Raw genomic sequence first — 15,619 nt, forward strand, 5'->3', positions numbered from 1 at the left:
TAAGAACAGCATATTTTTGTGAAAGGAATAAGTTCATTTGCATTACTTTACCAAACTTTAAAGAACCCAGTTTTCTCCATATCACTACTCATAACCATAGTAATAATTTGTAGTCCTGCCTCATGTTCTTTTCAGATATTTTGCATATGTTTTAGAAACACTGAAATTGGAATTATAGTGTAATTAGAAAGAATAGAGAAGGTGACTTCTTTACAGATTGCTCCATTATTAAAAGAAGTGCATATCAGAAGAAATATTAGAACATCAAGCATCTGTTTATATAAGAGAATGAAGTGTGGCTTTTAGGAAGACCATCTACATTTTTCCATAGCTAACATTTCTATATGCTGTTTGACCAAGGTAGCAAAGTGAGAAATAACATATTTAAAAGTCATAATGCTGGTGTGACACAGTGGCTCATGCCTGTAATCCCAGCATTTGGGGAGGCTGAGGCAGGCAGATTGCTTGAGCCCCGGAGTTCAAGACCAGCCTGGGCAACATGGCAAACCCCATCTCAACAAAAAAATACAAAAATTAGCCAGGTATGGTTGTGCATGCCTGTAGTCCCAGCTACTCAGAAGGCTGAGACAGGAAGATCGCCTGAGCCCAGAGCGTCAAGGCTGCAGTGAGCCGCGATCTCACCAGTGCGCTCCAGCCTAGGTGACAGAGTGAGACTCCTGTCTCTAGAAAAGAAAAAAAAAAAGTGAAAATGCCAAGCCAGAAAAGGGTAATATGTACCTATCCACTGTATTTTTATAATGTATGGTAGCCAATTCTCAATTATTCCTCTGAAGAGAAATTGATTATAGAATTAATTATATTTAGTAGTTCCAAAATCTCAAGTCATCAATTTCAGTTTTACTTCTCTCCCTAGTACAGCCATTGTCTTTCATTTAAACAGGGGTTTGCAAATAGCAAAGTCCACGTATTTGTATATCCCTACCTCTAATACAGATATGTATTGGCAGAACTCTTGAATAGAGAGAGGTCTACCGTATTTTTCCTTTATCATAGAAATTGGAAATAAGGGGCTTTAACTGCTCTGTTTGAAAATAAAAGTAAGTTTTTAAAATGTTACCTACTTTAAAAGTAATCAAGACTATCATTATTACTTAGGTTGCTGGAGGTTAAACTAAGCCGTAAAACCAAATGTATAAATAAAATTCATTTTTTATTTTAAATGATTTCTCTGAATTGTAGGCCAGTTCTTTTGAAAAGCTGGTGGATTACACTGCTTATGAGTGAAAATTCTCCCTTCAAGAGCCCTCACCTTTATTTTAACTCTAGAAAGATAAAAACCAATTTGTCATATTTTCCCTGAAAATAGCTGATGTTGTAGTTTCAGTTCTTTGTTTTGCAGAAAAGTTAATTGCCCCAAAAATCGACTAAAGTATTCCTTCTATAGGTTATTGAGTTGTTCCTGCCACCTTTTCACTTTTTAAAGAGAACTTACAACCTATTCTCATAATCATTTTTATTTTAAAAAAATTTTAAAACCTTATAGTTAGAAATTTTTTTGTCTTATTCATACCTAATCAGTCTTACGGCAGTTTAAGCCCGTTTCTTCTAATTTTGGTTTTTAATTGGAATACTTCACACAGGATTTTGTGCATGCTTGTTGCCATTAACTGCTTGAAGTTCATTTTCCAAATTGCCTGTTACGGTTTTATAACCTCCAACTGTATGAATGGGCAACTAAAGGAAAATGTCGTTTATGAATACACAACACACAAGTAATAACAAACAAATTTTACTCCACTTCTTTGACTCATCTTAAGGGCCTACTTTTAAAAAGTCAGAATACAGTGCTAGGCTACAGACACTAGTTCTTTCTTCTCAAACATACAAATTCATTGAAGATCATTATAACAAAATATTTTTTAAAAATCAGTATCCTTCCATATTGTCAATGTATTTTGTTTCCCATAAAGCACAAGATGGATAATTTTGTTGAAATTTTTTTAGTTATCTGATCATGTAAGCTTCCTATTTTGGGCTGAGGTTGTCTTCCAGATAAGCTAAAAATGACAAAATCAGACTAATGTTTTTAGTAAGGGATTTGCTTTATAAGAGAAGGCATTTTTTGTTGGATGGGTGGTTGGTTGGTTTTTTTCATATGAATAAGAGAAAAAAATTACATTTTTTTTCTTTGGTTTGGTTTGGTTTTTAAAAATATCCTAAAGAGTCATGGCCAAGTAATAGAGTTTTTAAAATATTATGTTATTTTGGCCAGGTGCAGTGGCTCACACCTGTAATTTCAGCACCGGGAGGCCGAGGTGGGCAGATCACTCAAGGCCAGGAATTCAAGACCAGGCTGGCCAACATGGCAAAACCCTGTCCCTACTAAAAATACAAAAATTAGCCAGGTGTGGTGGTGCGTGCATGTAGTCCCAGCAACTCAGGAGGCTGAGGCTTGAGAATGGCTTGAACCTGAGAGACAGAGGTTGCAGTGAGTCGAGATCACGTCACTGCACTCCAGTCTGGGTGACAGAGCAAGACTGTCACAAAAAAAAAAATTATGTTATTTGAACAGGATTTGATGAACTTGAGCTGTTGTTGTCATTATGTTATATGGTTTTCTGTGTGGCATGGAAAATTTTCCTTTGTTCTTAAGTTGTAAAGGTGGTGGCTTCATATTGGTTCAGTCCCGCATGCACTTTTGAATTCATTTGATATAACCAGATTCAAATCACAGAGAGAGGATTGCCAAAAATTTGGGGGTAAATTTTGTTTTCTTTAGAATGGTAGTTTTCAGACCTTTTTTTAAGCTGCCACAACTCGTTTTCAAATAAAATCTTATGTTGGGACTTCAATTTAGAAAACTGATTTAAAATCTTATTTTATCACTTGCAATATTGTGACTTGTAACGTTCATCAGTGAGAACACTGGAGCTTAGATGGCCATTACTATCTGTTCTCATCCTCATTGATCCTAGTTTTTGTGTTTTAATTGCCCAATATCAAGAAAATTTTAATTCCTAAAGATAAGCAGTAGTTGCTAGTGCTGGCACTGCTGCTGTTTATTAACAGCTCACTTTGTAACCTCAGCATACTTTTCAGTTAAGCAGAAATAACAAGAAAAAATTTATTTCTAAGCTTGTATATAAGTTAACCAGTCTTTATTATTTATTGCTATATCTCCAGATTCTAGCATACCATCTGTAATATAACAAGTACTCACTTAAATATTTATGGCATGAAGAAATGAATGAACCAGTAGCATTAATATTCTACAGTGTACTACATTTTAACATATTTATGCATTTGAGTGTGAATTTGTATTTTAAATAGATAGGTACATGTGAAGTTTGGATATAATATTTATGGAATGCCTAAAGTCAGAACTAGATTCAGCTGGACTCAGTTTGAAACCCATTGTTTTAAAGAAATATATATATATTTCATTAAGATGACAAACATAATCTCAGCTAAGGAGATCTTCAAGATAAACCCCTTTATCTTATATCTTCCTCCATAAGCTGGTCTTGAAAATAGTTGGTTTTGTGGGCTTTAAAAAATTTTTTTAAAGACAGGGTCTCAATTTCACTCTGTCTTGCAGGCTGGAGTACAGTTTCACAATAATAAATAGCCCACTGTAGCCTAAAACTCCTGGGCTCAAGCAGTCCTCCCACCCCAGCCTCCAGAGTAGCCAGGACTACAAGTGCACACCACCATGCCCAGCTACTTTTTAAAAATTATTTGTAGAGTTTAGATCTTGCTGTATTGTCCAAGCTGATCTTGAACTCCTGATGTCAAGCAGTCCTCTCACCTCAGCCTCCCAGTTTCTGGGATTACAGGCATGAGCCACTGTGCCTGGCCAACAGTTGGTTTCTAAATCAAACTTAGAAGTATGCATTTGGCCAGGTGCAGTAGCTCACGCCTGTAATCCCAGCACTTTGGAAGGCTGAGGCAGGCAGACTGCTTGAACCCAGGAGTTCAAGACCAGCCTGGGCAACATGGCAAAACCCCATCTCTACAAAAAAACAAACAAACAACAACAAAAGAAAAAAAAAAACACAAAAAATTAGCTCGGCATGGGTAGTACAAGCCTGTAGTCCCAACTACTCAGGAGACTGAGGTGGGAGGATCATTTGAGCCCAGATCAATCACGCCACTGCACTTGAGCCAGGGAAACAAATAAAAAAACAAAGTCGTTTACATTCATCACAAAACAGACATGTTTTTATTGATAAAGATGAGAAGAATATTTTTAAGAAAATGATGTAAGTTTGAGACTTTTTTCCCCTCTTAACCAAGTAAACTAGATTGTATATTGACATAAATATACTATACCTGTATCATTAAAATGTTTCAAAGTGGCCAGGTGTGATAACTCATACTTGTAATCCCAGCACTTTGGGAGGCTGATGGGAGGCCAACGCAGGTGGATTGCCTGAGGTCAGGAGGTGGAGACCAAGCCTGGCCAATACGGTGAAACCCATCTCTACTAAATATACAAAAAAAAAAAGTTAGCCAGGTATGGTGGCGGGATCCTGTAGTCCCAGCTATTTGGGAGGCTGAGGCAGGAGAATCTCTTGAACCTAGGAGGCAGAGGTTGCAGTAAGCCAAGATCATACCACTGCACTCCAGCCAGCCTGGGCTACAGAGCAAGAGTCCCTCTCAAAAAAAAAAAAAAAAAAAAAAAGTGTTTCAAAGTTCAGTGCCCCATGAAGGTTTTGATGTTTTGTTTTACTCTTTCATTTGTATTTGCTTGACAATGTTTTGATTGCCTTTTCTATTTAGATTTGTGATTTTGGATTGGCCAGAGTGGAAGAATTAGATGAATCCCGTCATATGACTCAGGAAGTTGTTACTCAGTATTATCGGGCTCCGGAAATCCTGATGGGCAGCCGTCATTACAGCAATGCTATTGACATCTGGTCTGTTGGATGTATCTTTGCAGAACTACTAGGACGAAGAATATTGTTTCAGGCACAGAGTCCCATTCAGCAGGTATGATTTCAATTTAAGGCTCTAGTTTCAATTCTGTTACAGATTTGAAAGAAAAATCCGTCTTGTACATGTCTTGGGCTTATTCATTATACTGTCTAATTTGCTTTTAGGAAATTCAGGGGTTCACTTAAAATTCAGAAAGTTACAAAGCTGAAGATTACAAAGAGATTCATTTTGTAACTTACAAGCCTTTAGAGGGAGTGTTGACTTTATTTAGTTATTTATTATTTTATTTCTTTTTTGAGATGGAGTCTCACTCTGTTGTCCAAGCTAGAGTGCAATGGTGCCATCTCAGCTTACTGCAACCTCCGCCTCCCGGGTTCAAGCAATTCTTCTGCCTCAGCCTCCTGAGTAGCTGGGATTACAGACACATGCCACCATGCCAAGCTGATTTTTTGTATTTTTAGTAGAAACGGAGTTTCACCATGTTAGCCAGGCTGGTCTGGAAATCCTGACATCAAGTGATCCGCCCATGTGGGTCTCCCAAAGTGCTGGGATTACAGACATGAGCCACTGCGGCCTGTTGACTTTATCATATGCACTGATACATAGCTGCAGGCTCTGCTGTAACAATTTGCATAAGCATAATCTTAAGTTGTTAGAAAGCCTCTCTTCCTTCTAAATGAATGGCTCTGACTTGAAAATGTATCGATGACTTAATGTATTTAAACTTTGTGCTTAGAATATAAATTTTTATTGTGTTGATTTCTTGAAATCTGAACATTTAGGACAATTTCTAACCTTTATTATTGGACTAAAATATTTAAATATGACAGAGAACATCAGGAAATGATTAAAGTATAGCTTTAAGAAGCCATTCCTGTTACTTTGTCTTTAAAGCTAATTCACTAATACACATATTTTCTTGGGATCCTTACTAGGTATTTTTTATTTACAAATTTTAACAGTATTGCTTGCATGAAAATAATGTAGTAACCTTGAGCTCAGACGGTGAAATGAAATTGGTGGGTCCAAATCTTAGCTACACCATTTAACTGTTAAATCTTAGGCAAGTTACTTAACCTTTTCTTTCTTTTTTTTTGTCCCTAAAACTGTTCTGAGGATTGTTGTACAATGAAGTAGGAAAGCTGAAAATGGGGCCTGGCACATAAGTACTCTGTAAATGTTTGCAATTACAATGGTGGTAGTGTGCTGGGACGCTAGGGATACAGCAGTAAATAAGACAGTGTTCTTACCTTTGTGAAACTTTCACAAGACAAAAATAAGTATGCAAATAAATATCCCAAATAATGGCAAGTTCCATGAAGAAAAATGTAGCTAGGTTAGGGATAGAGAATGATGGGGAAGCAGAGCAGGCATTAAAGGATTCTCTGAGAAGATAATATTTCACCCACATGAAATGAGGCAGCAAGTTGCTGGAGAAGTGTTCCAAGAAGAGGGACAACCAGCATAACAACACCCCTGAAGCAGGAATAAGCATAGCATGTTCAAGAGTTGGCATGTGATGAAAGACACTGGTAGGAGATGATGTTAGAAAGAGAGAAAGAGCTTGGCCATGGAGACATGATAAGGCCTTAAGATTTTATTCTAAGTGTGAGAGAAAACTTAAATGAAGGTTTTGACCAAAGGAATATTAAGATTTGATTGATGACATTTAAAAATACCACACCACTGTGTGTCTTTGTAAATAATTCATGCACATAACCAGAGACAGAATTCTTTTTTGCTTTTTTTACAAAGAATTGTTACCTAATTTGTTAGAAACTATATCCACTTCAATCAACATTTAAATTTATTTCTATACATTCAGACTGTCTTTTTTGAAGTTTACATCTTAAAAATTGATTCTGGTGTTAAAAAATCATGTACATATAGGTAATCTAATGTTGTGTACTATTGACAATATTCACTTTTCACTTTCTTTAGAAAGTGAAGTTTAACAGACTTAACCTATAAGACTATCATATCTGGACCTAAGAAGCTGTCATAAAATGAATGTGACTACTACCTTGCATACAGAAAAGCTTAAGTAAAATATAATAAGGAGGTATTCAAAGCCTATATATTGAACAAGAATCTTGAATTGCTGCTGCAAAGAATATGTGAGGGAAAGTGAAGCAACTGGACTGGAGTTCAGATATCTCCTTTTCTAAAGAAATACATAGATCTTGAGTTTGGCAGTCTGACATAGCCACTGCAGGAGAATTCATATCTGTCTAATTGTTGCTGTGTGTTGGGGTGAGAAATAAATATCTAAAATAGGAAAAGACTCTAACTTCTAAATGGAAGTCGTTATTTCCTGTTGTGTTTTCTCTGAATCTTTGAGAATTAATTACCCTAGTACCAGCAGATGTCATAAAAGTGTTTCTCATCTATGGATCTGACCCATTTTAGACAACTTTCTGAATGTTTCCATTTGTTTTTGCAAGCTAGTCATTTCCTTCTTCCTTTAGTGTAGTGGTTTGAGGTCCAAAAATACCACCTACATACTTTTCCCAAAAAGCTTTGTATAGAGATCTTTACTTCTGTGGAAAGCAAGCTTTCCTCAAGTATCTCCATTAACCTGTAGGGCAGTGATGCTGATGGCTACCCCATGGGTTAGATAAGTGCAGAAAATAGTGCTTTATATTCGGCAAGCCCAGAACCAGGAAAAGAAATGTTCTCTAGGTAAGAATTTCCCATCCTGGAGGGATCCAAATGAAATGTTATTGCTAATTAGGTTATGAAGTTAGAATAATTGTGACAGGGCCGGGCGCGCTGGCTCACGCCTATAATCCCAGCACTTTGGGAGGCCAAGGCGGGTGGATCACGAGGTCAAGAGATCGAGACCATCCTGGTCAACATGGTGAAGCCCCGTCTCTACTAAAAATACAAAAAATTAGCTGGGCATGGTGGCGCGTGCCTGTAATCCCAGCTACTCAGGAGGCTGAAGCAGGAGAATTGCCTGAACCCAGGAGGCAGAGGTTGCCGTGAGCCGAGATTGCGCCATTGCACTCCAGCCTGGGTAACACAAGCAAAACTCCGTCTCAAAAAAAATAAATAAATAATAATTGTGACACTACAGAAAATTGGTAAGATAGTTTGCTGCCCAAAGACTTGTTTGCAAAAACACTGTTTTATTGGTTTCTTTTATTGTGTCCAGCTAGCTAAATGTGGACTTACATGGTGTCATATTTTCTGTGTCACAGTTTTCTGCCAGTGTAAGAGATTTCTAGTATGAGTAGAATGTAAAGGATGTATACTGGCCCAAGCATGGAGAGCTTAGCTTTCATTTCAGGTGTGAATGTTTCCAGTATTTATTAAATCACAGGTGTCTGATTTGTGGCTTAGCTCCTTAATGAGCCTGAATCCACTTGAAGCATCAGAATCCATTCATTAAGTGTTTGGAAAGAACAGTCATTAGCCATCAACAGAAGAGGAGTTCAACTCTGCAAAGATCTTAGATGCTATGGTATCAAGAAAACAGGACAAGCAGATGCAGACTCCTAAATTGCTCTAGCCTTAGAATGTCATGCTTGCCAAAACATGTTTTCCATATTTCTAACATCTGGATTCCTGATAAATAGGAACTTTTAAATAATAAATAGGAATAATAAATTAACAGGAATTTATTTAAATTCCTTTATGTGAGGAATTTACTTATTATAAATTCCTAGATACCTTTTTTTTTAATAGGCCAGAAAGTGAAAATAAGGGCTCCTGTCAGTTAATCTAGAGCTTGTCTTAAGGTTCTCCCCCTCCCCCCAGCTTTAAGGCTCTAATCACAGCCTTAGAGATGCAAATTTGGTCTGCATCTCTAAGGCTGTGATTTAAGAGTAATGAAAAGTTATTTCCATGAGATTGCTATCTGTCTGTATTTTATGTTTCCTTGTAGTTGGATTTGATCACGGATCTGTTGGGCACACCATCACTGGAAGCAATGAGGACAGCTTGTGAAGGCGCTAAGGCACATATACTCAGGGGTCCTCATAAACAGGTGAGAGGAGCGGGGGGATCTTTTTCTGGTAACCATCTGTTTGGGCAAGATTTCTCTTCCAATAGAATAATCTATTAAGGATTTTTAAGCAAATGTATTATTTGTAGGTGTTTTTTTTTTTTTAAACGTCATGGTTCTAAGTAAGAAAATGTTCAATATTTGTCAAACTAAATAAAATCTCCTCATTGCTGATGCCATAGGAGAAAGTGCATGTTTTGTAGCTCCTTTGCTAATAAATGATCCTTGGCTTTGTGTCTCCTGATTTAGTATAGATGGGAAAAACTACTGGAGATGGAGCTTTGACCTCAATGCCATAACCTAGTATATGTATATCAAGATGTCCTTTCCAAATACTGAGCCAGTATAGCTGGTATAGCCTCACCTTCCTTTTGCAGTTCTCTCCTTGCAATTCTAGTGTGACTCCAGAGCTTTGTTGTCACAGGCATAAAGGGCAGTGAGGTAAAGTGTGTTCTCTTTTAAAGCCTGCCCAGGCTAGCAAATAGAGATGTATGCTTGTTTGTTAAATAGCCCCCTGATGATTACATCTTTCTGTTGCAATTGGTTTAGAACTATAAAATAATATGAGGCCCTAACACCCTTAGAAGAGAGCAGTAAATCTTAACCTAGAGGAAAGTTCTATATTATAGAAGGAACTAACAAGATCTATTATGTTCCATTTATTGGCCAGCGTCAGGAACATTAAACTAATTTACTAATGCCTCTTGGTAAATGTGTCCTTAGAAGTAGCAAAATAATTGTCCTCTTTCACTGACTTCATTAATTAGTAAATCTTGCCTGGTTCAAGGTAAACAATAATGAAAACTGATGAAGATCAGACACCCTTATGTCACCCTTCTGTCTCTAGAGGATTTTTAACTGTTGTTAATGGTTGCTAGTTAATTAATCATCTGTGTCAAAGAGTTGCTAAACAGCAGCCTGAAGAACAAGGAAACTGAGGAGTTTCCCATCTGCTGTCTAGATAGAACAGCTCAAAAATGTAACTTACCTTACCAAAAGTCACTGTGCACTGCTCTGAGCATTCCTGGCAATTGAGTACTGTTTCTGTGAAAAATTTAAAAATCTGTTAGTTGTAAAAACCCAAGACTTTCCATGAAATAAAAAGTAATATTTTATAAAGCAAAAGAAGAGGAAAGGAAAATCTGAAGTTCCACTTTTATTTAACTAGTTAAATAGGTTGAGATGTCTAACCAAATCATTTCTTATACATTTTGCTATTAATTGACCTCTTAACAGTAATACCTTTGCTTGTCACTGAGTTTAGTGATGACCTTAAGGGAACACTGTGGTAAAAGGGGCAGCCCTGTCCAGTCTTGGTGTTGGAATATTTTGATTTTGAAGAGAAGACTGGTGGAGTGAAAACTAGTTAGGAGACCATTTCTGTTTAAAGGCTAGATGCACTTTGCAGAGACTTTAAGGTCTTTAGATGGCTTTTATCTACTGCTAGAAATGGCCTCCTTAGGCAGATACTCATGGTCTTTGAACACTAATCCAGCTAGATGTGTATAAAGTTATACCAACCATATATAAGTGAATGTAAATGAACCTAGCATATTGCCTCTTTTCATTTTCCCTCCAGTGTGGAAATTCAGTTTTTGATCTGTGTTTGCTAATTGATCTTTATATCATCACTGCTCTCAAGAGATGTTAACAGGTTCTTGAAGCTCTTTACTTAAGCCACCAATCAGATTCTACCTTTTCACTTCCCACTCCCTGCCCACTCGCCAGTCACAAGATGCATGTCCTGTGTGCCTCTTGTTGACCTATTAGCAGCTGATTGAAGGTATCTCTATTCATGTTATAGCTATTTACAGCTGAGGTTGGAAGATACCTACACACAAATATATTTGGTATGTAGCTACCTGGATTTTTTTTTTTTTTTACTTTAAAAGATTAATTTGGTCTTTGGAATAACAATATAGCTTATGTTTCTGTACATCATGACTTTTCTGCAAAATGTATAGTGTTTAGATTAGTGCTCTGCACAGGTTATATACTGAATTTATAACCTCTGGACTGTAGTGATTAAGAGTGCAGACTGTGGTGTCAATCTCAGGTTTACCACGTTGCATATGTTTTGAATGGTGAACTGGGAGTTGTACAATACAGTTTTCAGACAGATTGAGTATGAATCCTGGCTCTACTAGTACCTCCCTTTGTGACTTAGGCAGATTATTTAACCTCTGTGTATATCAGTTCATTCATATTTAAAATGAGGATTAAAAATGGTTTTACCTCATTAAATTATTATAATGATAAAAGAGCTAATGCATGTAAGGAGAGCATAGAATAGTGCCTGGCACATAGAAAATATTTAATAAATATTAACCATTAAAGTTATGACTCTAAAATAGCAAATGAAGCTTGTGACTTTTTAAAAATTACACATGATGAAATGAGGTTTATCCCAGGAATGCAAGGATGGTTCACCTACAGAAAATCTATTAATATTTTATAACATCTTAAGTGAGAAAAATCATGATGATCTCAGTTGACGCAGAAAAGGCATTTGATAAGGTTTAGTCCATTTTATGCCTTAACATTTTAAAGGATCTTTACAAAAAATCTATAGAGAAATTTTGGGTGAATTTCTTTTAGCTTATGAACAGTACAGAATGAAGTATATGATACTTTGCATGAAAGAAAAATGTGTGCACACAGAAAGAGCCTCTGACTTTTAGAAAAGACTCCTAGTAATCCTCAGTGATGCTGCTTAGGCCAATTGGAGGTCTTCATTTAGAGGTCTAACTGGGGCAAGCTCTATCTCCCTGTATTTATTTTAAATTACTTAATATAGGAATATTAGATGATGGTGTTTAAACTTCTAAAAATTCAATACAAGTTTTTGAGTTTGGACTGAGAAAAACTAAGCTTCTTTCAAGTAGTTTTCATCTAAGTAATTACTCAAAGTTAGACATAAATTATCATTTTTTTAATAATTTCTAACAATAATTAGAACTTTGCTATGTACTGAACACTTCTTATATATTACCTCATTAAATTATCACAATAACACTATAATGTACCATTACGATTCCTTTTTACAGATGGGAAATGGAAGATTAATAGAAGTTAAATAACATGTTTAACATCATAAACCAGATCTTAAAATTAGGTTTCCTTAACTCCAAAATCTATGTTCTTGGCTAGTATATACTGCCTGGCACCTATATCTTCACAGCAGATTTATTAAAATTTCATTTGTATATATGCAGGTAATCTGTGAGTGAGAACATATAAAATAAAATAAAAATTTTACAGCAAGTTAGTTATCTGCAGCTACCACCCCCAATCCAAGTCCCATCTGGATTAACTTTAGAATATCTTTCCAGATATATATTCACATATTTGTTTACATGTATTTGTACAAATAGAATATTGGACTTTCAAAAACATACAATGGACCCTTAAGCAATACCGGGGCTAGGGGTGCCAACTCCACCCTCTAACCCCCTGCCTACAGTCGAAAAACCATGTATAAGTCAATTAACACGTTTTGTATATGTATTATATACTGGTATTCTTATAATAAAGTAAGCCAGAGAAAAGGAAATGTTATTAAGAAAATCATAAGGAAGAAAAAATGAATTGACTATTCATGTGTAAGTGGATCATCATAAATGTCTTCATATTGAGTAGGCTGAGGAGGAAGAGAAAGGAAGGGTAGCAGAGGTGGAGGTGGAAGGACAGGCAGGCACACTCAATATAACTTTTATTGAAAAAAAATTCACATCGAAGTGGACCCATGCAATTTAAACCTGTGTTGTTCGAGGGTTAACTGTATACATATACAAAAGGAGAACCTAATTGATGGTCATCTTAAAGTCACAGATTAATGTGTCAAATTAATGTATTTGTGTTGGTTGGTTAATATAAATGCTTCCATGTGGCATATTAGTCAAGACTCTTTCCAGTGAAACTTAGTTTAAACTGGCTTAAGCAAAAAAAGAAACCTTAAGGCTCATAACTGAAAAATCTTGAGCTACAACCAACCTCAGGCCCTGTTAGAATTCATGGGATCTTCCATGCCAGGAATCTGATTCCTTCTCTGCTCTGCTTTCCTGTGTTTGGCTTCATTTTCAGACAGGCTTTCTCCATGTGTTTGCAAAGATGGAGCCAGCACTCCAGGCCTACGTTCTGTTACCATAACTATCCTCTGGAAAGAGCTTCCCAAATAGCTCCAGAAAAAAATCTTTGAAAGATTTTTTATTAGGAATATGTTTGGCTGCAAGTAAATTATAGTGGTTTAAGAAATAAGAGTCCACTTTTTCCTCATATCAAGAGGTTTCCTCTATAGTCTGGAGCTGATAGAGTAGCTTACTTGTGTCAAGGATCCAGCTATTTTTAATTTTCTGCGCTGCCATCTTCAGAATGTTGCCTGCATACTGTGTGGTGACTGGTCACCATATAGCTGTAGCTGTCAAGAAAACACATCCATATTCAAAGCAAGAAAATGGAGGAAAAAGGGTGCATTAGCACTATCTGTTCCCTTGATCAGGAAAGCAAAAGCTTTCCTAGAAGCCTGCTTAGCAAACTCCTGCTCATATGTCATTGTCCAGAACTGTGTCATATGTGGCCTCCTAGCTGCAAAACAGACTAACAAAGTGAGTATTTAGCTTTCCTGTTCTATATAATAAAGTTAGATAAGGAAAGAGCCATTGAGGGTATATATTGGGTTAGCCATCCCATTGTCTGTCCCTTGCCTGTTTCAGACCATGTGCCCATCCTGGAGCTAATCATGGTGCTCATTTGATTGGCCAGGCCTGGGTCAAGTACTCATCCTAGGAGTTGGGAGATTGCAATCAAGCCCAATCAAACCACTTGGTTTGGGAGTGAAAGGGGGTGTTTCCCTAAAGGTCAGGGAATGCTGGACAGAATAAAACACTGTGTGGTGTTTTAAGTTTATTATCTCTTTTCTATAGCTCAAAATCTTGAATGAAGGAAAGCTTAGCTGCCACAGCCTACATATCTATTAAGGAAGATAGTTGAGGTACTACTGACCTGTTGATAGGACTGAAAAGTCTACTGCCAGCTCTTAGTCCTTTTGTTCTTCTCTTATAGTAAGGTTTAGGTCTTCAGTTTTCCTCAGTTTGTTCCCACCTAATTGTGTCAGAAATAGATACAGTATTTTTGCTGAAATGAAGATAGTTCTGTCTCCTGACAGGAACCATATCTTACATATAACAGGCTCTAATGAAGTTAGAGAGCTCATTCAGTTCAAACTGATTTTCTAGATGGGGGTTTATGTCACCCCAGAGTGCTTACTATTGTGTACTCACTGTGCATACTCACTTAATGTTGCTGACTGATCATCATAGCTTCTTTACTGCCAGCTAAGGTCTAAAACTTATATGTAGTTGGATGAAAACTAGTAGGAACATCTACTCGGGATATTTGCATAGTCCAGCTGACTCTGCCGTAGCAACCAGCATGTTGCAGTTAGCTTATAATGACTCTGGCATATTATTTACGGCCACTCACCCAAGTCCAGAAGCTCATCTTTGCTTCATTTAATTAATCATAGTCATTAATAGAGCACTCTTCATACCCCTTTCTGTCCTCATGATTCAGCACTGGCACCCACTCACTCCCACATTGCTAAGTTACTTATAAACTTGCAGAACAAACAGAAAATGGAGCAGTTTATTTTAAAGGAGAAATTTTAACATGTGTGAATGTTAGGAGAATTGGCAAAAATATTTCCAAATGAGACATTTAGAGCATCTTTTTTTTCTTTTGAGACAGGGTATCGCTCTGTCACCCAGACTAGAGTGCATAGCTCACTGCAGCCTCACCTTTCCCAGCTCAAGCAGTCCTCCCACCTCAGCCTCTCCAATACACAGGCACATGCCACCCCACCTAGCCTTCTTTTTTTTTTTTTAGAGAGAGGGTCTCTCAGCTGGGTGAGGTGGCTCATGCCTGTAATCCCAGCACTTTGGGAGGCCAAGGCAGGTGGATCACTTGAAATCAGGAATTCAAGACCAGCCTGGCCAACATTGTGAAACCCTGTCTCTACCCAGGTGTGGTGGCCAGCACCTGTAATCTCAGCTCCTCAGGAGGCTGAGGCAGGAGAATTGCTTGAACCTGGGAGGCAGGCAGAGGTTGCAGTGAGCCAAGATCGTGCCCCTGCACTCTAGCCTGGATGACAGAATGAGACTCAAAAAAAAAAACAAAAAACCAAAAACAAGAAACAGAGAGAGGATCTCCCTAAGTTGCCTAGTCTCAAGTTCCTGGGCTCAAGCAGTTCTCCCACCTTGGTCTCCCAACAGATTATTACAGACATGCGCCACCATGCCCAGCCTAGGGCGTATTTTTAAGCATTCTATTTATTATTATTATTTTGCTTATTTAGATTGATTCTATTGCACTTACGAGAAATGTAAACTTCTTGTTTGTTGCTGATACCTGGCCCAAATGGTTTTAACCTAATGGCTGGTGAGTTAGAGGGAAGAAAGTGAACTTAGAAATGCAGTATCTCTAGCAATGCATCTTTCCTATGGAGCCAGTGCTAGAAACTAAAATGTTAATGGTTGTTTTCTGAAGAAGCATTGGCATGAATGAACTGACACAGAAAAGGAGAAAGTATATAATATGGCTGTTCTAGGCTGAAATGATACTTTTATTTTTAGTGTATTTGTTGGGGTATGCTTCTATAAAGAAAGGTGAAATTTGGTGGAGGGAGAAATTTAAAATTTCAGGTAGCATTAACAT

The 15,619-nt window shown here is 37.2% G+C and overlaps 1 protein-coding gene and 1 long non-coding RNA gene across 4 annotated transcripts in view; one reads left to right on the forward strand and one right to left on the reverse strand.

Moving 5' to 3' along the window:
• Window positions 1-15,619, forward strand: part of NLK (nemo like kinase) — a 154,670-nt gene that overhangs the window by 122,710 nt on the left and 16,341 nt on the right. For all 3 annotated transcript variants that reach the window (XM_064367632.1, XM_064367633.1, XM_064367634.1), the window contains exons 6-7: window positions 4,744-4,953; window positions 8,789-8,890. In XM_064367632.1, the coding sequence (XP_064223702.1) occupies window positions 4,744-4,953; window positions 8,789-8,890 (312 nt within the window). The remainder of the gene's footprint in view (window positions 1-4,743; window positions 4,954-8,788; window positions 8,891-15,619) is intronic.
• The window catches only part of LOC110568048 (uncharacterized), a 63,887-nt gene that overhangs the window by 12,404 nt on the left and 35,864 nt on the right, over window positions 1-15,619 (reverse strand). Inside the window, exons 3-5 of the long non-coding RNA XR_010339133.1 lie at window positions 13,910-14,008; window positions 13,230-13,325; window positions 9,897-9,952 (exon numbers count right to left, since the gene is read on the reverse strand). This is a non-coding gene — a long non-coding RNA (uncharacterized LOC110568048). The remainder of the gene's footprint in view (window positions 1-9,896; window positions 9,953-13,229; window positions 13,326-13,909; window positions 14,009-15,619) is intronic.

Source organism: Aotus nancymaae, unplaced genomic scaffold, assembly GCF_030222135.1.
Source record: "Aotus nancymaae isolate 86718 unplaced genomic scaffold, 86718_ANA_hifiasm-v0.15.2.pri h1tg000072l, whole genome shotgun sequence".
In the NCBI taxonomy this organism is placed as follows: domain Eukaryota; kingdom Metazoa; phylum Chordata; class Mammalia; order Primates; family Aotidae; genus Aotus; species Aotus nancymaae.